This window comes from Bos grunniens, chromosome 9, assembly GCF_055505025.1.
Source record: "Bos grunniens cultivar Pamir isolate PY7600 chromosome 9, Bosgru_T2T1.0, whole genome shotgun sequence".
Taxonomy (NCBI): Eukaryota; Metazoa; Chordata; class Mammalia; order Artiodactyla; family Bovidae; genus Bos; species Bos grunniens.
In genome coordinates this window covers 26,140,926-26,165,785 of record NC_141173.1, presented here as the reverse complement: position 1 = coordinate 26,165,785, position 24,860 = coordinate 26,140,926, and the positions used below count along the sequence as shown (strand labels likewise).

The following is a 24,860-nucleotide window of genomic DNA, read 5'->3' as shown; positions in this document are numbered from 1 at the left end:
TAAAGTCTGTCACTGTTTCCACTGTTTCCCCATCTATTTGCCATGAAGTGATGGGACCAGATGCCATGATTTTAGTTTTCTGAATGTTGAGCTTTAAGCCAACTTTTTCACTCTCCCCTTTCACTTTTATCGAGAGGCTCTTTAGTTCTTCTTTGCTTTTTTTGCCGTAAGGGTGGTGTCATCTGCATTTCTGAGGTTATTGGTATTTCTCCCAGCAATCTTGATTCCAATTTGTGCTTCATCCAGCCCAGTGTTTCTCATGATGTACTCTGCATATAAGTTAAATAAGGGTGACAATATACAGCCTTGACATACTCCTGTCCTGATTTGGAACTGGTCTGTTCCATGTCCAGTTCTAACAGTTGCTTCTTGACCTGCATACAGATTTCTCAAGAGTCAGGTCAAGTGGTCTGGTGTTCCCATCTCTTTCAGAATTTTCCAGAGCTTGTTGTGGTCCACACAGTCAAAGGCTTTGGCGTAGTCAATAAAGCAGAAATAGATGTTTTTCTGGAACTCTCTTGCTTTTTCCATGATCCAGCGGATGTTGGCAATTTGATCTCTGGTTCCTCTACCTTTTCTAAATCCAGCTTGAACATCTGGAAGTTCACAGTTCATGTACTGCTGAAGCCTGGCTTGTAGAATTTTGAGCATTACTTTACTAGCGTGTGAGATGAGTGCAATTGTGTGGTAGTTTGAGCATTCTTTGACATTGCCTTTCTTTGGGATTGGAATGAAAACTGACCTTTTCCAGTCCTGTGGCCACTGCTGAGTTTTCCAAATTTGCTGGCATATTGATTGCAGTACTTTCCCAGCGTCATCTTTTAGGATTTGAAATATCTCCACTGGAATTCCATCACCTCCACTAGCTTTGTTCATAGTGATACTTCCTAAGGCCCACTTGACTTCACACTCCAGGATGTCTGGCGCTAGGTTGAGTGATCACACCAACGTGATTATCTGTGTCATGAAAATCTTTTTTGTACAGTTCTGTGTATTCTTGCCACCTCTTCTTAATATCTTCTGTTTCTGTTAGGTTTGTACCATTTCCGTCCTTTATTGTGTGCATCTTTGCATATATGTATTACATCTTTATCCATTCATCCATCAGTGATAGATTACTTCTATATGTTGGCTATTGTAAATAATACTGCCTTGAATGTGGGGTTGTATATATCTTTTCTGATTAGTGTTTTCATTTTCTTAAGATAAATTCCTAGAAGTGGAATTGCTGGTTCCTGTGGTAGTTCTGTTTTTAATTTGCAGGATCTTCATACTGTTTTCCATTGGAGAAGGAAATGGCAACCTACTCCAGAACTCTTGCCTAGAGAATCCCGTGGACAGAGGAACCTGGTGGGCTGCTGTCCGTAGGGTTGCATAGAGTCAGACATGACTGAAGTGACTTAGCATGCATGCATGCATTGGAGAAGGCAATGGCAGCCCACTCCAGTGTTCTTGCCTGGAGAATCCCAGGGACAGGGGAGCTTCATGGTCTGCTGTCCGTGGGGTTGCACAGAATTGGACACAACTGAAGTGACTTAGCATGCATGCATGCATTGGAGAAGGCAGTGGCAGCCCACTCCAGTGTTCTTGCCTGGAGAATCCCAGGGACAGGGGAGCTTCATGGTCTGCTGTCCGTGGGGTTGCACAGAATTGGACACAACTGAAGTGACTTAGCATGCATGCATGCATTGGAGAAGGCAGTGGCAGCCCACTCCAGTGTTCTTGCCTGGAGAATCCCAGGGACAGAGGAGCCTCATGGGCTGCTGTCCGTGGGGTCGCACAGAGTCAGACATGACTGAAGTGACTTAGCACACATGCATGCATTGGAGAAGGCAGTGGCAGCCCACTCCAGTGTTCTTGCCTGGAGAATCCCAGGGGCAGGGGAGCTTCATGGTCTGCTGTCCGTGGGGTTGCACAGAATTGGACACAACTGAAGTGACTTAGCATGCATGCATGCATTGGAGAAGGCAGTGGCAGCCCACTCCAGTGTTCTTGCCTGGAGAATCCCAGGGACAGGGGAGCTTCATGGTCTGCTGTCCGTGGGGTTGCACAGAATTGGACACAACTGAAGTGACTTAGCATGCATGCATGCATTGGAGAAGGCAGTGGCAGCCCACTCCAGTGTTCTTGCCTGGAGAATCCCAGGGACAGGGGAGCTTCATGGTCTGCTGTCCGTGGGGTTGCACAGAATTGGACACAACTGAAGTGACTTAGCATGCATGCATGCATTGGAGAAGGCAGTGGCAGCCCACTCCAGTGTTCTTGCCTGGAGAATCCCAGGGATGGGGGAGCCTGGTGGGCTGCCGCCTGTGGGGTCACACAGAGTCGGACACGACTGAAGTGATTTAGCAGCAGGAGCAGACTGTTTTCCATAGTGGCTGCACAAGTTTACCTTCCTTCCAACAAAGCACACAGGTTCCCTTCTGTTTGTATCCTCACCAACACTTGTTATTTCCTTTGAAAAATGGCTATTCTAACAGGTGTGAGATGTTACCTGGTTGTGGTTTTGATTTGCATTTCCCTGATTAGTCATGTTGAGCATCTTTTCAGGTATCCATTGTCTATGTGTTGTCTTTCAGCTCTTTGGGTTTTTGGTTTTTTTTGGCAATTCCATACAAATTTTAGAATTGTTCCATTTCTTTGAAAAATACCGTTGGAATTTTGATAGGGATTGCACTGAACCTGTAGCATGGACGTTATAACAATATTAAAATTTCCAGTCCATGAGTATGGAATACCTTTCTATTTGTGTTCTCTTTAGTTTCTTTCATCAGTGTCATAGTTTTCAGATCTTTTACCTCCTTGGTTAAATTTATTCCTAGGTATTTTCTTCTTCTTGATGTAATTGTAAATGGGATTGTTCTCTTAATTTCTGTTTCTGATAGTTTGTTAGTATATAGAAATACAACTTATTTTTGTATATTGATTTGTGTATTCTGCAGCTTTACTGTATCTGAAACATCACAGTTTATTATCTCTAACAGTTTTTAGTGGAGCCTTTAGGGTTTTCTATATATATTATCACATCATCTACAAATAGTGACAGTTTTACTTTTTCCTTTCCATTTTGGATGCCTTTTATTTCTTGTTCTTGCCTAATTGCTTTGGTTAGCACTTTCAATACTGAATTGAATAAAATTGTCAAGAGTGGGCATCCTTGTCTTGATCTTAGAAGACAAGCTTTAAGCTTTTCTCTCTTGAGTGTAGGCTTATCATACCTGGCTTTTATTATGTTGAGGTACATTCCCTATATACCTGCTTTGTTGACAGGTTTTTTTTTTTTTTTTTTTTTTATCATAAATGGATGTTGAATTTTGTCAGGTGCCTTTTCTGTATCTATTGAGATGATCATATGATTTTTATTCTTCCTTTTGTTAATGTGGTGTATCATGTTGATTGATCTGTATTAAACTGTTGCATCCCTGAAACTGTTGCATCAATCCCATGTGTTCATGGTATATGATTCTTTTAATGTATTGTTGAGTTTGGTTCAGTAATATTTTGTTAAGGAGTTGTGTATCTGTGTTCATGAAGGATATAGCCTGTAATTTCTTTTGCTGTGGTATCCTTGTCTGGTTACAGCTGGGCTTGTAGAATGAGTTTGGAATTGTTCCCTCATCTTCTATATTTTGAATAGTTTGAAAAAGTTGGTATTAATTCTTGTTTGAATGCTTGGTAGAAATCACCGAATGAAGCTCTCTGGTCCTCTGCTTTTGTATGTTGAGAAGCTTTTGATTACTAATGCAATCTCTATTGATTTCCCTGCTGGCTCAGATGGTAAAGAATCCTCTTGTAGTACAGAAGACCGGGGTTTGATCCCTGAGTAAGGAAGATCCCCTGGAGAAGGGGATGGCTGTGCTGTGCTATGCTTAGTTGCTCAGTTGTATCTGACTCTTTGCGACCCCATGGACTGTAGCCCGCCAGGCTTCTCTGTCCATGGGGATTCTCCAGGCAAGAATATTGGAGTGGTTTGCCATGCCTTCCTCCAGGGGAACTTCCCAACCCAGTGATCGAACCCAGGTCTCCCACATTGGAGGTGGATTCTTTACTGTCTGAGTCACCAGGGAAGCCCAGGGAATGGCTCCCCAGTCCAATATTCTTGCCAGGAGAATTCCATAGACAGAGGAGCCTGGTGGGCTGCAGTTTATGGGGTTGCAGAGTCAGACACGACTGAGCGACTAACACTTTGACTGTCACTTTTTCAGTCTCTATTAGTAATTGGTCTGTTCAGATTTTGTTTGTCCTCATGACTCAGTCTTAGAAGGAATTTCTAGGAATTTGTTAGAATTCTTTAGAAGTCTTTCTAAGAATTTATCCTATTTCTTCTAGATTGTATAATTTGTTGGCATGTAAATGTTAACAGTGGTCTCTTGTCCTTTCTTTTTCCCCTGTGGTGTCAGTTTCAAGTCTCTTCTTTCAATTCTGATTTTACTTATTTGAGCCTTTTTTATTTTTAATGAGTCTGGCTAAAGGCTTACCAGTTTTTATCTTTTCAAGGAACCGGCTCTTAATGTCATTTATCTTTTCTATTATCCTTTTAGTCTCTATTTCATTTATTTCTGCTCTGACCTGTATTTCCTTCTACTCTGGGCTTTGGTTCTCTTTTTCTAGTTTGTTGAGGTATAAAGTTAGGTTGTTTATTTAATGCTTATTTTAATATGTTTGAAAAATTAACATTACCAATAGATTTTTCAGTTTTAAGTCTTGATATTAGAAAGTACAGTGAATGACATCAGCAATTGTTACTTCGTGGCCTCTGTAAAAAGTACACCGTATGACAGTTATGAAGACTTGAAGCAGTGATTCTAAAGAACTGGAAGAACAGTCTAGAGAAAAGGCTTAAGAATTAATGGAGCTACATGATAAGCCAGTCATTTCTGTTTTAATGACAGAATTAAGACCCATTGTGGACCATTGCACGTTTGCTTTCCTCCGAGTTTAATTTGTTTAAGAAAGTCTGGTATTTTTTGGATAGATTTATATTTCCCCAAGCAAATTTGATACACAGAAGAGGAAATAGAGGATGATCTAAAGATGCTTCTGAGAATATTTCTGCTATCTAAAAATAAAGGCAGTCTCCTGAGATATTTTTAATATTTAATATTTTACTTTTGTCCTTTTAAATTAATTTATAAAGTAAGGAAATCCTGTTGCTCGAGTAATTTTTTGAAATGGCCTTCCCTTTATAAGATCAAATTTAATCAGTGAGTTTTAATTTGCATGGAGTTTATTATAACTGAAATTATTTTGTCATGTTGAATTAGTCATGTTTGGCTTTTAATTAATTGCTTCATTTCTACCTTCTGTTTGTATGGAGAGGAGTGTATATAATTGCAGCAAGATCCCAGTCCTTTATAATGAAAGTGATGACATAAAATTGTCAAACAGTTCTCATGTACATCTAACGAATTATTCTTGACCTTGTTCAGTGTTGTTGACTTTGGCAGTGGAAGACTATTAATTTTAGATTTTTACACTTTTGTATACTGTGTCTCTTCATTTTTGATTTGTCACTTGTTAGGATTAACTTCAGTATAACTCTTGGCCCAGCTGATATGTTGTTATAAAGTGTTCTCCCTCTCCCCCCATTTAAAATGTAAACATAAGTTATAAATGTAAAAAATATCTAAAGAGTATAGATAAGTCATAAAATTTTGTATCTTTATTGTATGGTTTTTTAGACTTACTGAACATTGGTAGTAAGGAAGAAAATTCTTGCTGACTGTTAAAATATGAAAATGCATGCTAAGAAAAGCCAGTTTTTGTCATTATTCCCTGTTGCTATAATCTGAAAGCTAAATGAATGACAAATAGCCCTTTTATAAGGCTTTATTTTTTGCAGCAGTTTCACATCAATTTGACCTTCTTATTGTTGCATATGGTTAGAGATGAGGAAGTGCCCAAGGCCCTAGCCCAGTCCGCTTAAGTAGGAAGTAGCCAGTTTGAGACCAAAACTCCTCCTTTGCACCTGAAATTCTATATCCTTTTTTCAGCATCATGTTGCCTCTTTACCAAAACACAATCCTGCCTTTAGAATATGCCAAGATTAAAAGGCAGACATTCTTGAGTGGCATGTTACAAGTTTCTTTTCTCATGCCTCATGTGGCTGTGGTAGAATGTGATTTGTTGTACTACATCTTATTTTTCCTGCTGATACAACGTGTAGTCAATGCTGCCATATGTAGTTGTGGTCACAGTGGTTACTTGTATAAAACATTTTTCTCATATAAAATTCATAGGAGAAAAATGCTGATCTCTAGAGTTATCCTGGAGAAGGCCAGGGCAACCCACTCCAGTACTCTTGCCTGGAAAATCCCATGGATGGAGGAGCCTGGTAGGCTGCAGTCCATGGGGTCGCGAAGAGTGGGACATGACTGAGCGACTTCACTTTCACTTTTCACTTTCATTCATTGAAGAAGGAAATGGCAACCCACTCCAGTGTTCTTGCCTGGAGAATCCCAGGGGTGGTGGAGCCTGGTGGGCTGCCGTCTATGGGGTCGCACAGAGTCGGACACGACTGAAGCGACTTAGCAGCAGCAGCAGCTAGAGTTATCCAGAAGACTATGAGTGCGGTAGTTTCTCTTTAGTGAAAATTACCCAAAATAATACTCTGTGTTCTATACCAGTGTACTTGGACAGACGAATGTGTACCCAAGGCAGCCATTTTCAAGATCTTGAAATTTTTTTTTAAACATTCATACAACTTTTACATGCTATAGAAGTACTTAATTAAATATAAGAAAATTATCTTAAATTGCCATTACACTAAATAGGCCTCATATGCCCTATTTTGGAGCAGGAAATGGCAACCTACTCCAGTATTCCTGCCTGGAAAATTCCATGGATGGAGGAGCCTGGTAGGCTATGGTCCATGGGGTCGCAAAGAGTCAGACACAACTGAGCGACTTCATTTTCTTTCTTTCTATAGTTCCTTTTCGAGAAGGAAATGGCAACCCACTCCAGTGTTCTTGCCTGGAGAATCCCATGGACAGAGGGGCCTGGTGGGCTACAGTCTATGGGGTTGTAAAGAGTTGGACACGACTAAGCAACTAACACACATGCCCTAGTTATTTGTGGCTTATTTACTTGACATCCTGCCTTACCCTGCTGGTGATTTGAAAAGCACTGAAATATGGGTAAATTAATCTTAGATATCACGGACATTAATTTAGACTAAAGTTATAGTGTGAGTCAGTTGTCATTTTTTTTTTTTTTTTAGTAGCTAGGCAGTATAGTTCACATGACTTAAAATAGAGAATATTGGGAGGTCATAGTGGCAGGTGATGAAAGTTAATGTAATTTTTTATTTTGGACCAAATGAAAGAGTCCCGTAACATGAAGCCTATGAATGCTTCATTAATCATAATGGAAGGTGGCCAAAACCGAAAGACTTGACTCAAGGACTGAAAGATGTTAAAGCTGTGGAGGGAGAAAAGAGCCATTAACATACCACTAACAACAACAGTGTTTTAAATGAGGAGGAGAGAGAGGAGAAACTGAGGTCACTTGTTTGAGAAGGTGACTTACGGATGGCTTGAAGTGGAAGAAGTTTGACTGTATAAGTAGTTGGCATATTAGAATGACAGTAGTGTCGCTAATCATAAACTCTGGCGTTCTGCTGACTTCATGCCTGCACCTGTTTCCACGATGCATTACCCTTTCCCAGGATCAGTGTTGTTAGCTGTTTTTCCTTAGGCAGCCATTTGAATTAAAGGTTGTCTCTTCCTGTTTCTGAAATACTTTGTTTTTTGCCTATCCCTTGCCAGGGTGATTGGGTATTTTCCTTTCGATCAGAGAGGAAAGATTAAAAATTAGGTATGAAGTATTTCGATCTTAAGCCTAGTGGGAAATAGATGCTACTTCGTTTATCAGTGACAAAAATAAGACAAAATGACGCTAAGAACGTGATGGTGGAATATGAACTCAGTCTGAGTCTTAGTACAATACAGTATTCATTAGCATCAAAATGTGTGTGTGTGTGTGAGAGAGAGAGAGAGAGAGAGGTCAAGGAACAGAGGTGGAGAGAGAATCTTCCAAATTATTTTGCATTAGAAATCAAAAGGAAGCTATTTGTATTAGTTTTAAATTATAGTTCAACTTGAGGTGTTTACAAAAGGCTTATAACCACACATAGAAGCCTGATGATGCTATATATCATATTGTATTAATTCAGCTTTAAGGATCATGACATCTACTTACAAAGTGAATTACTTTTGCTATTAATGGTAGTTTCCCTTGAATTTAAATTTTAGAGAGTCATCATTTGACTTTTTCTTTTATATTTCTGCAAACAAATGACTTTGCCAGACTGGATTTTCTGTTAAATTAATCCTATCACAATATTTTGAAATTACTGTTTCTGGTAAACCAGGTAAAAACAAAACTCTGTCCCCTACTACCTCCAAGAAGGAATCATTTAAGATATCTGGGTCTTTCTACTTAACGATGCTACTTGGATATAATTCTCTTATTTGCAGGAAAAAGCAGTTCTCTGATGGCAGAGGGAGCATTCGTCTTAATGTTCCAGCTCTAATGTTCATATTTTCAAACCATGACAGTAAAACAGTCTTTAATGTATTGCTCTTACAGAATCTTAGGCAGAGGTCATTTGCAAAATATAAAGTGTGATCTGGGAGTCCAAGGCATGAATGGTTTAGGGAAATGAGAAGTGTATGTTCAGAGTCAGCATAATCCTCTGGAGCTTTTTTTTTTATAATTCTCAAATGACACATTTTCTATTTTTTGTATTTTTATTTATCATATGGTTATTTAATTTATTATAATTCTCAAATGACACATTTTCTGTTTTTTGTATTTTTGTTTATCGTATGGTTATTTAATTTAGAATTGTCTTTTTAGTATTTTTCAAATTCAGACACAAACTTGTCTTCTCACCGTATGACCCACCAAGAACCTAACCCTGAAATTTAATATGTATTTTTTTGCCCAAATCCTAAGGGTACAGTTTAATGAATAATTATAAAGTAAACATTTCTGTAGCGACCACCAAGGTCAAAATTATGGAGTATTGGAGCACCCCACTTTTGTGGCTCTTTTTGGTCATAAACACCTCCTCCCACAGGTATAAGCACTAATCTGACTCTAACGGTAATCATTTCCTTGCTTTCTTTTGTAATATTATCGCTATCCAGTTCATTGCTAAGCAAAATAATTCTTTGTTTTTGATCTTTATATATATAAATGCACATGTATTTTTATTAATTTTCCTTTTAATGGGTTGTGATGGTTTTAAAAAGTCACCTAGGAGATGAGTGTCTCCACATTAAAACAGTTTGTATGTGCATGTCTGTGCATGCTTTGGTCTATGACTCATCCTTTGCTGCTTAAAATAAGTAAGATTCTTCTTAACTGTAATTAACTATTAGATAGAGTAACTAATAAGTTGTCATTAGATTTTTATCCTGTGCTTTGGCCTGTATTTTAATGTTTGGGGTTAAGTTTTGAATTTTATGAAGTTACAGGTTTTAGTGGTGAGCATATAGAATATACTCATAGTTCTGTATCATCATGATAGCACAGATATCCATGATGGGTTTTTTGGTGTTTTTTTACAGTTAGAAGTTATGTGTTGAGTGCCAGATGTCAAAGTTCAGTCATTGAATGTCACTCATTTTCAGAACTCTAGCTATAAAGAGTTTTTTAATATATTAAAATATTTTACCAGATTTTAGGTAACTTAATGCCGTACAGAGTAATTTTTTTTTTTACAAGTATCGATTATATGTGAACACCTAATTTAGGGAGGAAGATTTCCAACCCTTACCTTGTTCCCATTAAGAGTAATGCTAGAAGTTTCCCTTAATAGTATTGGATGCCAGACTTTTGACCTGCTTGTCCTTGGTTTGGAAATGGCCTAGTGCTGTTTATAGTTGTATAACTTTAGCACAAGTGGTTTCTATAGCTACTGTCCAGTACCAGATGTAGAACAGTGGGAAGCTTTGATAAGGGGAGCAAGGATTTTTAAACAAAAGCCGGACATGGGTAATTACCCTGAAGCTGAACTGAGAGGTCCATTATATTCAGCACTATCATTTACTTTTCATTTCACTCTCTGCTCATTATAAGAAGGAAAATCTATTGACTCTTTTCTCTTCCATCTCTTTGCCTTCTTCCTCTCACCTTATTAAAGAATGTATATTATACCTTTAATCTGTTGCCTGAATCCAGAAGTTGGTCTTGACAAAATTAGGTGAGCATCACCAGTTTGGCTTTTATTATGATGACAGCATCATTGGTTTCCACTTATCAAAGAATAAGTTTCATAAGCCATTTGTATCAAGTGTTTGCAGTGAGACTGCTGTGTTATATAAACTGCTGCCACTTTGAGAATATAAATGACTTAAGGTTAATACTAGTGAGGTAGAAAAAATCATTATCTCATTATCAGGAATTGTCAGTTAAGTAAAAGGACAACTTAAACCTGACCTATAATTAAAATAGAAGGCATTTGGTTTTCTTCTAAATGGTTTTCAACTTCATCCCCAAAGTGATACCTTTCTAGGGGAAAGCTCTTGTTTTTAAACAGTAAATTAATTATAAATTGATGATTATCCTTAGGTGTATTATTGGGGGATTCTTTAAAAGTCACTCTTTGGCAGAAAAGGGATGCTGTGAGAGAATTTTGGCTTCAGTTAGAATGTGAGTAGGGAGTGGTGTGAGAGATGAGACTGTAGAATTAAGCAAGGGGATCCAGTTTGTAGTAGAGGGTGGGCTGCAGGCAAGGAGGTTGAGGAAATTCATACCTCCTGACTCCTCTTTTTTCTCTATAAAGGATATAAGTTTTTGTTGAGAGCGAATGGAAAAAGTACTATGCAAAATGAGAAAGAAAGCTGTCTTTTACTGATTTTTACATTCAGATAGTTTTGTTGTGTTTTCTTTTTCTGACTTGATTGTGTGCTCCCTGAGGGGAAAGCCATGGCTTTCATCACTCAGCATGTGTTTATAGAACCACTTCTGTCATCTGCTGAGATAGAACAAGACTAATGAAACATCGTCCTTACCCTTAGAGAACTTGGTGTGAGAGAAAGTTTGGTTCTGTAGTGATCTGTGCAAGTTGCTCTGTGAACACCAGTGGGCACCTCCCTGAGGAGATGGTGCTAGAGTCAAGAGGCCAGCATTCTCAGCAAAGCTACAGAGATACGAGAGGGGTGCATTCAGGGAATTCTAGACATTGAAGCGTGACTGAAAGTATTTGGGGAGAGGTGGTTGGAGATAAAGTGGAAAACCAGAGGCCTGCCTAGTGTTGAAGGTCTTTACCAATAAAGAGTTTCAAGTTTATCCTATTGGCGATGGCAAATCCTGAGGGATGTGAGTTAGGAGAGTAACAGAGGTTCTTGTTTAGGAAGGTCACCCAGACTTTAATATGCAGGCAAGTTTTTGTGGTAGAAAGATGTCTGTGACACCAGCCTGGAGGCTTCTGGCATGATCTTGTGAAGACAATGAGGCTGTCAACTAAGAAAGATAGAATATAGAGATTGTGATATATTTCCAGTTTTTTAAGGAATCTCCACACTGTTCTCCATAGTGGCTGTACTAGTTTGCATTTCCACCAACAGTGTAAGAGGGTTCCCTTTTCTCCACACCCTCTCCAGCATTTATTATTTGTAGACTTTTGGATCGCAGCCATTCTGACTGGTGTGAAATGGTACCTCATAGTGGTTTTGATTTGCATTTCTCTGATAATGAGTGATGTTGAGCATCTTTTCATGTGTTTGTTAGCCATCTGTATGTCTTCTTTGGAGAAATGTCTATTTAGTTCTTTGGCCCTGATCCAGCAATCCCACTGCTGGGCATACACACTGAGGAAACCAGAAGGGAAAGAGACACGTGTACCCCAATGTTCATCGCAGCACTGTTTATAATAGCCAGGACATGGAAGCAACCTAGATGTCCATCAGCAGATGAATGGATAAGAAAGCTATGGTACATATACACAATGGAGTATTACTCAGCCATTAAAAAGAAATCATTTGAATCAGTTCTAATGAGGTGGATGAAACTGGAGCCTATTATACAGAGTGAAGTAAGCCAGAAGGAAAAACATCAATACAGTATACTAACGCATATATATGGAATTTAGAAAGATGGTAACAATAACCCAGTGTACGAGACAGCAAAAGAGACACTGATGTATAGAACAGTCTTATGGACTCTGTGGGAGAGGGAGAGGGTGGGAAGATTTAGGAGAATGACATTGAAACATGTAAAATATGTAAGAAATGAGTTGCCAGTCCAGGTTCAATGCACGATACTGGATGCTTGGGGCTAGTGCACTGGGATGACCCAGAGGGATGGTATGGGGAGGGAGGAGGGAGGAGGGTTCAGGATGGGGAACACATGTATACCTGTGGTGGATTCATTTTGATATTTGGCAAAACTAATACAATTATGTAAAGTTTAAAAATAAAATTAAAAAAAAAGAATGCTTAAAAAAAAAAAAGAATATAGAGATTGTGATATATATAGGGAGAGACAGTGATATTGAGAGTTTCCGGGTAGGTATATGCAGCAGGACCTGAAGACTGATTGAATGATTGGGGAAGGGAGACAGGTTGAAGGCTGACTTGGAAATCTGGGCTGAGTAGGTTGCAGGTGTTGTTACCCTTGCCCCTCCATCCCAAAGGACAGGGCGCAGCGCTGCTCCCCTGGGCTACTGCAGGAGGCTTCCCCCTGGTTTCCCTGCTTCTGCAGCTTCTCCTCCCATCACATAGAGTGGAAGTAGATAATCAAACTCCCCTGTTTAAAATTCATCAATAACTTGCTATGAAATTTAGACCAAAATTCAGAATCCATCACATAACCTTCAGGGCCAGCCTGAACTACTTCTAGCCGGTCTCTCCAATTTGATTTTGAGCCACCTTTCCGTTCATTCTTCAAGCCTGAGCCACACTGGCCCGCTTTCACTCCCCAGAATGTATTTAGCTGTTTCTAATCTGAATCTTTTCACATTGTGTTTCCTCACTCATTGTGTTCCTAGAATGCTTTCTTCCTGTCTCTTTTTACAAGTAAATTTGATTCATCCTTTAGGTCTCAGGTAAATGTCACTTCCTTTGGGAAGCCTTTCTTATTCATTTTCTTCTCTCCCATCTAACTAGGTGTCTCCTTATATTTTTATGGTACCCTTTTCTTCCTAGTATTTCATCACAGTTTGTAAGTATATGTTAGGGTGTATATTGTTTAATGTCTGTAACTCTGAATTAATGGAGTTTGACTGTTTTGCTCACTACTCAGTAAATACTTATGAAATAAATAGTAACTGTTCGGTGATTGTTTGGGGCCCTTCTAGAATAAAAGCAGTTAAATGTATTTAAATCATCCATTTGAAGGAAGAGTAATACACTGAATTTTGTCATTACCCTGATGTCACTCCTGAAAAGTCAGTGATTTAGAAATAGTTTAATCCTATGATATCTAGGCCTTATTTGTTATGAGAAGCAAACAAAAAAACAGGTGGATCAGTATACTGTGGAAATCAGAACACCTTCCTTCTAATTAAGGCAGAAATAACAAAGAATGGTAGATCTCTGGGAGAAGACAGTAGTTAGAAGGATAGTTTTATGTAAGTGCAGTTCTCAGCTTTATTTTCTTAAAAGTGAGCGGTTTTATGACATTCAGTTTGAGGACACTCTTGCAAATATGTATTCTCCCAGATTAATCCAGTGTGTCATTAGTTCCATTTAAAGTTGCAGCTTCAGATGTTACTATAAAACATAGTTTGTTTTTTTTCTTGAGGATTTGTTCCCCTTTAAGTTAACATTTATTAAATTATAAGCAGCCAAAGTACTTCCCTTTTAAAGTCTCTTTTTTTCTTTTTGACGCTGTACTTTTTTCCCAGATGGTTCAGTGGTAAAGAATCTGCCTGCCAATGCAGAAGATGCAGGTTCGATCTCTGGGTAGGGAAGATCCCCTGGAGGAGGAAATGGCAACCCACTCCAGTATTCTTGCCTGGGAGATCTCATGGACAGAGGAGCCCGGCAGGCTGAAGTCCATGGGGTTGCCAAGGAGTCGGACACAACTGAGCAACTAAACAACTTTTGATGTAGAATTAGTTGTAAAAATAAAGGTTAACTTGAATAAGGCGTGGTTTATGTACTTTTTCTTTATTTTTGTAGAGAATAATTTGCAGTTCTAGATTGGACATAAATGACAATGATAAAACACTTTAGAATCACTAAGGTAAATACGTATTGGTATATTTCCACCTCATTCTTCTAAGGATGAAATGATGTGAATACATGCCAGTGCTCTCTGAAGGAAAACGGCTGTCCTGTTGATGTTCTGTGGCTCTAGATGTTTACAGCAACAAGGATTCAGACAGAGAGGGAAGTGGAGTGCTCCTGACTGTCCGATGCATCGTGGTCAGCTGGGCTTCAAATGCGCTTTACCCACATCAGGAAATACTGTAAGAATTTATCTGCGCCAGCCAGCAGGGGGCACTGTACACATTAAAAAGTACATGGCCAATTGTAAAGCTTCCTTTGATTTTTTTTTTTTCCCTTGGCAATTGTGTTAAAATTCCTCCAGAAGTTTATGTTTAGAATTAGTAGTGATAGGACCGGAAATTGGCTGGGTGGGACAGTGGTTAAAGGGGTTCTGTCTAAAAGTTTAGAGACGAAATATGTACTACCATAATGTTGCTGTTCAGTGAAAAACAGCCTCAAAATGTCACACTCCATTTTGAACAACCCACTAATCTACCATGCAGGAAGTTAACTCTTTAACCACTGTTTTGATGTAATGTCTGTTAAAAAAAATGTGTGACAGAAAAAAGTATGCGCTTTAAAGCCTGATCTAGTCTACAATTCTGGCATTACTTGATAGCTATGTGACTTGTGTCAGATTATTTAAACTTTTGAAGTCTCCGTTTGTGGAAAATTTAGATAATAATCTGCTGTGAAAAGATGCAGAAAATTAAATAATTCACTTCTGTCAAACACATAGCTATAAATGTATATCAATTGCTTTCTTAAATCAGAATTTATATGTTTCTTGTCATAATTGCTATTTGTCTTACAAAGTTAAGCGATAGATCTGAAAACTGTGTATTCCCATTATGTAACCAGAATTTTCCTACAGAAATTCTTGATTTCTAGTTATAAAAATGATAAACAGTAGACAGTATAATCAACAATCTTAATATTTTATTCCTGTTTCCTCAAGTACTGACATGTGCCAAAATTTAACCAGTAGTCATATTTAGGTAAGGTGGTCTGTAATCTTTCATTGCCATAGTTTTTTTTATTGGCATTTCCTAATTGTTTGTGTATGTTTATTTTCCATGCAGTATATCTTGCTTACTAAAAACTGGCAGAACTCAGGTTTTATGATACACAGATGATATCATGACTGATAGTGATAGACAGATTGGGAAGTGTCAGAGAAACCAGAAATCAAACACCGGGGCAAGCTGGAGTTAGTGAGGGACTTCAAGGGTCGTGTTGCTTGAGGATCCTCTTCTCCCTTTTAAGTAAACCCTTGGCCTTTGAGATACTGAGTTGAAAAAAAAAAAAAACCTGCAGATATTCTTGGTTGAGATGGGCAGGGAATGTGAATAGAGAAGAGTTATCAAAAGGTGATGAAAAATATGTGGAGTTGAATATCATCATCTCAAGTGTGATCCCTGGTAAACTGAACTAAAGATAGGTTGAAAGAGAGAAATAAGAAAAAAAACATTGACTTTGCTATTTTATTCAGCGTCAAGGTAACAGAAGTTCTGAATGCTGCAAATGGTATTTTTCATAACGGACCAGAGTGTACTGTTCATAGGTGTGATATTTACATATATCTATGTGGACCATAAACGTACTGAACTTATTATGTGAAACATTTTGTGAACCATGTCTTTTCCACTTAGATGAAAATGGTAGTCAAAGTCCTGGAGTGTCTGGCTTGCCCTGAAGCAGACTTATGCTGTTAGTAATAGAACAGCGCTTGCCAGATCCCTGGCTGAACAAGGGATTTGGAGCTTTGGGGTTCTCCAGGAGTTTTTGTTATGAATGTCTGATTTTGCAATCAGGGGGCAATCAATCATTGCATAAGGAGGCGTTCCAGTATAGGACTCACATTAATTCTTCTCTACTCCCTGGGAGATGAATAGGATCCCCTCTCCACCCAAGGCTTCCCTGGTGGCTCAGCTGGTAAAGAATCCGCCTGCAATGTGGGAGACCTGGGTTCAATCCCTGGGTTGAGAAGATCCCCTGGAGAAGGGAACGGCTACCCACTCCAGTATTCTGGCCTGGACAATTCCATGAACTATTATTACATGGGGTCGCAGAGTTGGACATGACTGAGTGACTTTCACTTCACCACCACCATACCCCCCCCACCCCCGAAGAGGTTGCATTTCTAATAATAGTCTTTCCCCACTTTTCCAGTAGCATGTATTTCTCTGTCACTGCGTCTCTGTAGCACTGAGCATATGATCTGTTAAGAGGCTTAGTTTGCTTTTACTGTATTTTGAGTAAATCTTGAGGTCTAAACTAGTCAGATAAAGAATGCCATAGCTAGTACATGTTTTCTTGGTAATCATTCATTGGTATAGGTTATAATCATCACTTTGAGTTTTCCAGGCTTCTGCTGTTCATTCCTAGTCTCTGCCTCTGGTCTTTATAGTCTTGTCTTTATTTATCATCAGTTTGTCCTGTGTATATCCTTGAAATCAAAGGCAAGCTATCTTGTTAAGCTCTCAGTTTGTCTTCTGAGGACACCTGTCTTCCATTGTGCTCTGACTCTCTCCTGCTTCCCCTCATGAGCTGCATAGTTGGCAGTTGAGGTAGGTTACATGCAGGACCAACTGAGCCCCAGTCAGTTCCTGGCCCTTCCTGGTCTTCAGCTGTCTTACCACACCTCTACCTTTTAAGCTTGCACACTCGCATCACACATTTCTGTCCTGTCATACCCCTGTAGCCCTGGAACATTCGCTAAACTAGTCTGCAGTGCATTTTGGTATAGAGGTGATTTGCGTGGCTTAGAGGAGTCACAGGGAGAAGAAAGGACAGAAAGCAGAACCGAAGGATCTCACTGCCTGATAGTGTTCTGATCCCTCTTGTTCAGAAGGGGAAAGTGAGAGGACGTTCAGCAAACTGATGTGAAATTGTATGTCACTCCCAAACGTTAAGAGAAAAGCCTCAGCACTGGGGAGAGTTTGGACTTGTTTGGATTCAACCAGAATGCTGGTGTAGTAGATTTGCACTTTAGTAAGTTGTATTTGATCCCACTGTAGAAAATAGACTAGAGAGGGAGCCGCAAAGGCAGAGCAACTGGCTGTTCAGGAAAAAAGCAAGGAGAGATGAGGAAGGCTTTAACTATAGTACTGGAGTTATAAATGAAGAGGAGGGGTGGATGTGAAATATTTAGGATGTAGAACCTAAGATTACACACACACTACACTAAGTCACTTCAGTCGTGTCCGACTCTGTGCGACCCCATAGACGGCAGCCCACTAGGCTCCCCCGTCCCTGGGATTCTCCAGGCAAGAACACTGGAGTGGGTTGCCAGTTCCTTCTCCAGTGCATGAAAGTGAAAAGTGAAAGTGAAGTCGTTCAGTCGTGTCCCACTCCTAGCGACCCCATGAACTGCAGCCTACCAGGCTCCTCCGCCCATGGGATTTTCCAGGCAAGAGTACTGGAGTGGGGTGCCATTGCCTTCTCCGACCTAATATTACAGGACTGATTTAAAGTGAGAAAGAAAGAGAGAGCACTTTGACCCAAAATCACTTTCTGATTTTGATGACTGGGTGGAGAATGACACAAAGAGCTGTGAGACGTAATAGCAGGAGAGATGTCACTTCTGGATATAGCTCTATTTATAACTAAGTAAAGGTATTTCTGGAGAAGACAATGGCACCCCACTCTAGTACTCTTGCCTGGAAAATCCCATGGATGGGGGAGCCTGGTGGGCTGCAGTCCATGGGGTCGTGAAGAGTCGGACACGACTGAGCGACTTCACTTCACTTTTCACTTTCATGCATTGGAGAAGGAAATGGCAACCCACTCCAGTGTTCTTGCCTGGAGAATCCCAGGGACAGGGGAGCCTGGTGGGCTGCCCTCTATGGGGTCACACAGAGTCGGACACGACTGAAGCCACTTAGCAGCAGTAGCAGCAAAGGTATTTCTGCCAGGATTAAACTCATGCAGTTCAGCAAGTAGACAAGTTTCCTAATGATCTTATTTGATATATTGACAGAATGCAGAATACCTGGAGGAATAGATGAAGGCGTGTCCCGTCCTTTCTTATGACTCCTCGGTCAGACGTTTGATTAGAGTTGGCATGTGCAGAGGCTGAATGCTGGACCATTGTTCTGTACTGCTGCTGCTCTCCCATGTCTGGTTCTGAGATGTGGACCTTGAGTCCTCCCTTCAAGTCAACTGTCCTCCTAGGGTTAGGGCATCTGTGGCTCCTTATATCTCCTAGTAGGAAGATTTTGTGTCATTGAAGTAATTCTTTTAGTTACTAGAACTAAGTTAATAGCATTTCTGATCCAGTTCTCTTCCTTTCTGGGAGGCCTTTGTTCATCACATGCTTTGTTCCCAGATATACTTCTGCTTCTCGAGTTGAGGAAAGAGTTAGCTCTTTGGGGGACCAAAAAAAAAAAAAAAAAGCCTCATCATGTTACATTTAAAGAGTGTAATCCCTGGGTCTGATAGACCTGTGTTCAAATCCTAGCTGTGTCACTTACTAGCTGTATTATCTTGGGCCTGTACTCTTAAATAATTCATCTCTAGATGTGATAGTAGTGTGCTTATCTCTTAGAGCTGATGAGTTTATATTAGATAGTGCTTATGAAGCATTTGAGCTTCCCTGGTGGCTCAAATGGTAAAGAATCTGCCTGCAATGCAAGGCACCCAGGTTCCATCTCTGGGTTGGGAAGATACCCTGGAGGAGGGCATGGTAACCCACTCCAGTATTCTTGCCTGGAGAATCCAGTGGACAGAGGAGCTTGGGGGGGCTATAGTCCATGTGGTCGCAAAGAGTTGGACGCGACTAAGCAACTAACAATTCCACTTCTACGAAGCACTGAGGATGGTGTGTGTGTGTATATGTGTCTGACTCTTTGCTGCTCCTTGGTCTGTAGCCCACCAGGCTCCTCTGTCCATGGGATTTCCCAGGCAAGAATACTGGAGTGGGTTGTCTTTTTGGCCCATAATAAATACCACATAAACACTATCTTTCATTTGGTATTCTTTAATTTTTTTACCTGTAGATAGATAAAATTTATTTTTAATCTTTTGACGTTTATATAGCCTGAAGTTAGTAATCACCATCATGTTTTCATGTGCTTGCAAGAATTTGGAAGTATAGTATTCTTAGTGCCATAGAATTTTAAGTAGCCACTTTTTTTTTTTTAATAAAATGAATCAGGAAATCTTGGCATGTTTAATAATTTGTTTCTTTTGTGTGTGATTCTTAAAAAAGCATTCTGGGGCAAAATAGTTTCGAATAAATGAATCAGCCAAAATAACTTTATTTTGGCTAAACCTGGGCTATTATTAATATTAGATATGAGGGAAAGAATGAACATATTCATCTCATACAGGAATGAGGAAAAGTACAAGAATATTTTGAGGATTGTGATATTCCAGATATATTTGTAGATATTGTTTTATACTGAAACCAGAGTAATAAATTAGGCTTCATATTTTCTAATTGTATCTCCATGCCTGTTCTCCAAATCACATTAATCCTTGTGCAGTAGAATATGAACTTGCAGAAGGGGATGGGATATGAGGTTTTATTTCTGATTCGATTTTTTTCACATTTTGAGGCGACTAGTGAAATTGACCAAGAAGCTGATGTTTCAGTGTTTTCTGTCAGTCTTCTTATCCCTCAGTTTTCGAATCTGAAACATGACAGTCTATCCCAGTTTGGTATTTCTAGTTTCCTAAAGATCTGTCTGACCATTAGTCCTCACCTGTCTTTGAAGTCTCAGAGTGTGAAGACCACTTGTTTAGCCTGTATCTCATCTACTGAGGTTAAAGTTGCCAGGAGTGGTTGACGTCATTAACCAAACGTGGACGTATCCCCAGACAGTTTTACTGACCTGTAAGGTATCATGCAGATATAGTAATTTGTTGGAATAGAAGCTTCTTCGCTCAATAATTCTTATAGTCAAAGAAGGCTTCTCTTTGTGCTGAGTGAGGAATCGGAAGATGCTGATGGCTGTCCAGACTAAAGCTGGGGGAGATGGTTCTCCCTGCTTTCCCTCTCACCCAGTAAGAGTATGTGTCCTCTTTGTGCAGAGGACCGTTGGGTGGACCGGGTGAGGTGAAGTAGGTGAAAGTACTTTGGATACACAGGCATGACCCAGATATAAGATGGTGGTATATTTCCAATTCACATGTGATAAAGGAAAAACAACTGTGTACCAGAGAGTGAGATTTTGCTTAAAGTAACTGCTTTGCTTGCAGGCTAACAAAAGAAGTAACTCAAACATTTTTATTTTTTGTATTTTCCAACCAACCAGAACCGGGACCAGTATTCACATCTGCTGAGCGATCACTTTCTGCTGTACCAAGGTCATAATTCCTTCCGTGAGAAATATTTCAGTGGGGTAACAAAAAGAATTGCCAAGGAAGAAAAGTCTAGCCAGGAATGAAAATTTAAGATTTTTGACAAAGGGGAAAGAATAAGGATTTGATAGAAAAGACATCTGGATGTGAATTTTCATGTATAATACAGAAAATGTACTGTTTTAAATAGCTTTATATAATAAAATAAATTCTACAAAGTACAATTCTTTTAACGCTAGCTTTATTTTACAGACTATTTTGTATGTGTCTTTTGAACTTTAATTTATATTTGTACTTTCAAGTATTATGGAAATTAAACAGTTATATTTTTGGTAATTAATTTATAAAGGGAACTAATCGTATTGAGTTTTTAAACATAATCTGCTGGATATGTTATAGGCAATTGATAGTGGTTGAGAACTTATCATTAGGTAGACTTATTTTGTTTTTGATTGTAATTGTTATACATTGTCATTGTCACTAATAAAGCTTACTGAGGATTTCTAAAATCATGTAGTATACAGAGGGGGTGTGATGATGGAAATGAACTTCTATTTATAAATCGCAGACAAATAAGTAGTAACAATGATCATGGTGATAATGAGAAAGGCTAGGACCTGACAACCTAAAAAGATTCCAAACTCCTTGAGGCCTGTTCACATTTGAAGTTCGTCTGTACCTTGGATTTGCTTCTGCATTCCTAAACCTTGACTGTCGGTCAAGTTAACTACCCACAATTTTTGGTTTAGAAAGTAACTGATAGTTAAAGCAGTAACAACAACACAAATCCTTGATGGTTCCCTAATGGTATTAAGTCTAATCAGAGCTCTTTGAAATAGAAGCTATATTTTTCTTGAAGTAGAAACTTTGCTGAGTCCACATTGTGTCCATCATGAAAATATCTTGTTTGGAAACCACTATACCCATTAATTCAGGATGCTAATAGCTTTCCTGTTTTCAGTGGCCAAAGTACCTCAGCAGGGCGGCAGTAAATGAATCCTCTCTCTCTAACCAGAGCCTATTTTTATTTATGCTGTTATTATTATTTTAGTGTTACTGCTGGCTTTTATGGACTCACAATTTGAATGTGCATAGCTTAAGACCTCCAGAAGACCGGTGCTGCCCAAGCAGAAAGGGAGCAGGCCGTCTGCTACATTCTCCCTCTTTTTCTTGTTCTGCAGCTCTGAATTTCAGCAGATCTCAAACAGTTCAGTGATTATTTTGTTTGGGTTTTTGGATGTGATTTGTGGTACACTGGGGAACATCTAAAAGTATTCAAGAATGATTTATTTTCAGTATTTCTGTTGTAAACCGTCTTATTTAAAATTTTTTGAGGTTGTATGGGGAGTGAGTTTGAAAGTTTGTAGCTGACTAAATTTGGAATATGAAATTTTAGCCTTGCCTCGTTTTTTGGTTTTCACAAAAATTAGTCCAAATTAGATCTGGAAAAGTTGCAATGTTAATTTTAATCACTTGTTCTAGAAAAATGACCCTACATTTAAAAAAAAAATTCAAATGATTTCGTATTACCTCTAGTGGAGGCCTTCTCCTCTTTAATTCTTCATCGTTGTGAGATTGTTTTCACTTGTTTTAAGGTCGGTACCCAAAAGTGAAAAAGAAACTAATCACTCTCAACCAATTTCGATTTTAGAGGTCACACATCCTCTTATTCTAGAAAGAACAACTTTATTTTCTGGCATCAGGATCTTACTACTTCCTGCATAAGTTGGAGAAGATCATTTCCAGGATTGCTTGAGTTTTATGTATATTCCTCATGCACTTTACTAGCAAGAATATCACCTAGCATAATGCCTGTATGTTAGGCAGTCCTGAGGTATGTATTTACAGTATAATCTGTGAGTGAACCTTAGGTGGTCTGTGGGCTGGCCTAGTTAATGTTCATAATATGACAGACTCTATAATTTCGCTTCTGGCATATATTAAAACATCTATAAAAGCCAGATGGTTTACCTTGGTGGTGTTTCATCATAAGTAACCTCCTTCCCATCCATTCTGGTGGATTTTTTTTTTTTTTTTTCTTTTTTTCTGTGATAGCTGGGAGGGAATAGTGGAGTAGGTGGTCTTTGGGGTATTTAGACAAAGTGACCAGCAGATTAAAAATAAAAGTTTCAAATCTCCTATAAATTTCTAGCCGCTTCCTGCCCAGGGTAGCCCGGGTTTAGGCCTGTTCACCGCTAACGTCCTTATGACTAATTCTTTAAATACAGAGATTGAGCAATAAAGTATTTTCAAACTGTTTAAACTCTGGAAGGTAAGTCAGTGTTACAACTATTTCCTTATGGTGAAATTTCACTTAAAATTTGATATTGCCTATACATTTAAGGAGAATGATGATTACAACTAAAGAAATTTCAAGTTTGGTAGGGAAAGGAAGGTAGAGTATGAGTTAATGGACGAATTACAGTGAAGGTGTTTACATTATCGAGTGAAAGATGTGCTTTAAAAGTTTGGGACAGAAACAACTGTTTAGGTAATATGTTTTATTATACTCTTACAATCAGGGATGACTTTTTTTTAACATCAGGAAATTAGATGTTAAGGTGGTTATATAAGCAAATCTGACTCTTGAATCAAAGGCCTTAGTCATTTTGGATAAAAAGAAATAACCCATGCTGGAAGTATTATCAGGTATTGCTAATCTCAGGAGATATGTAATAAGGCATAATGTTTATGTTTTAAAGAGTGAAGGTGACATGTTTGGGGGAAAATGATCTTTCTACCGCATTCTAATCTCCCTTGTAAAAGCACTGTGGAACTAAGCTGATGTTAATAGTTCTAATAGGGGGGAAAAATCCATTGTAGATAAAGCAGGGCATAAATTAATTAATTAATATGGAGCATAGGGATAGAAATGGGAGGTAATTGTGGCTAAGAACATTGATTATCTTATTGTTGATATTTCTGTTTGACCAAAGGGAGTAAATTATACGAGAATAAGAACTTTGACAACTTACAAGAGCATGGTTTTTCTCCATTATAAAGTTATTTAGAAAACTAAACACTTGTAAGGATCTTTTTTTCTTAGAAGAATTGTACTCATAGAATAAGCAAAATCTACTTTTATTTCCAACTCACTCACTCCCATTTTTCTCAGATATTTATCAAGTAATGTGGTTTGTAGTCCAAACCAAAAAAAAAGTGCTTTAATCCAGAACATACACATGGACACAATAATACTAGACTGATGATGTTTGTACTTTACTAAAACCTTGAGAGCGTCTGTAAAAGAGTGGTTTGAGAGCATAAGGTCTAGAGTGTAAAGAATTGTAATGGAATGATAAACATATCTGTGACTCTGTCTAGCCATAGAATCATAGAGACAGCACATTCCTAGCAAAGCTCACTAGGGAACCTGACCCTTTTCCCTCAATAGAGGTCTGCCTCAGGATGTTCATATGTTTCACTAGGTGGGATAAGCAAGTTGACATTTAGGCATAACCAAGGCCAACCTGGAATTTGGCTCTTATCCCTTCCTTCATAAGCCATTGTAGACAGGCTTTTAGGGAGATGGAGGCTAAATTCTCATGGCAGTCTCCTAAGAAGCCTGGGTCACAGAACAAAATAGGCTTAAGAGATGAATGTTAAGATAAGCCCACTTCACTTTATGTAACTGCTAGCCCTATTTCTTGGGATATTAGGATGTTCTTAGTATATTTTTGTTATAGCATTTGAATGTTCTTACTAAGATAATTGTATCACAGTGATGCCAAATTGAATCACCCAAAAAGGAATCTGCTTTGACCTCTATGACTTTAAAATCTCTCCTTTAATCAAGCCTTCCCATCTCTCTCCTGAGGGCTTATCAGAAGAACTCAATTTTGTCTAACATCCAGCAGTGGAGATTAGCTGGGCTTATGTGTGAAGTTAGTCAAATTTTAAAAATGGCTGAGGAGAAAATTAAAATTGGAAGTGAAATGGTACTTGGGTTGGGCTTCGATGGTCTGCCTAAGTATTGTATCTAATATGTTGTACATTTGTGAAGTGAATCAGGATGGTCAGCGCTGGTATTGGTGAACCTTTAAAAATCTGTAAAACCTCTTTAAACACTTGTAAGAATCTTTTTTTCTTAGAAGGATTATATCCATAGAGTAAGTGAAGTCTACTTTGATATTGGTTTGTTTATAAATCATGGACTGGAGTATCTCACAAGTCTGAGTGCTTCCAGCACAAACAGCAAACTAATTTTTTTTTTTTTTTTGCATTTTTCTACAGTTTTTACCTTGTTGGGAGACAATTCTTCATAGATGTCTTGCATTTCTATATATCTTACTAAGGAAGCAATGACTGCCTACATTCTAGACTCTTTTGGTA

At 38.7% G+C, this 24,860-nt stretch overlaps 1 protein-coding gene across 17 annotated transcripts in view; it reads left to right on the top strand.

Moving 5' to 3' along the window:
- TRMT11 (tRNA methyltransferase 11) overlaps positions 1–21,037 on the top strand; it is a 62,307-nt gene extending 41,270 nt beyond the window's left edge. For 10 of the 17 annotated variants that reach the window (XR_015132305.1, XR_015132315.1, XR_015132310.1 and 7 more), the window contains one exon: positions 20,483–21,037. Coding sequence is in view for 3 of the 17 variants with exons in the window: in XM_086316324.1 (XP_086172450.1) it covers positions 20,483–20,614 (132 nt within the window). In the remaining 14 variants the exon portion in view is untranslated. Of the gene's footprint in view, positions 1–14,236; positions 14,492–20,482 lie in introns of those variants that run through there. The other 7 variants (XR_015132304.1, XR_015132306.1, XR_015132312.1 and 4 more) reach the window with 4 other exon arrangements.
- The last annotated feature ends 3,823 nt before the right edge of the window (positions 21,038–24,860 follow it).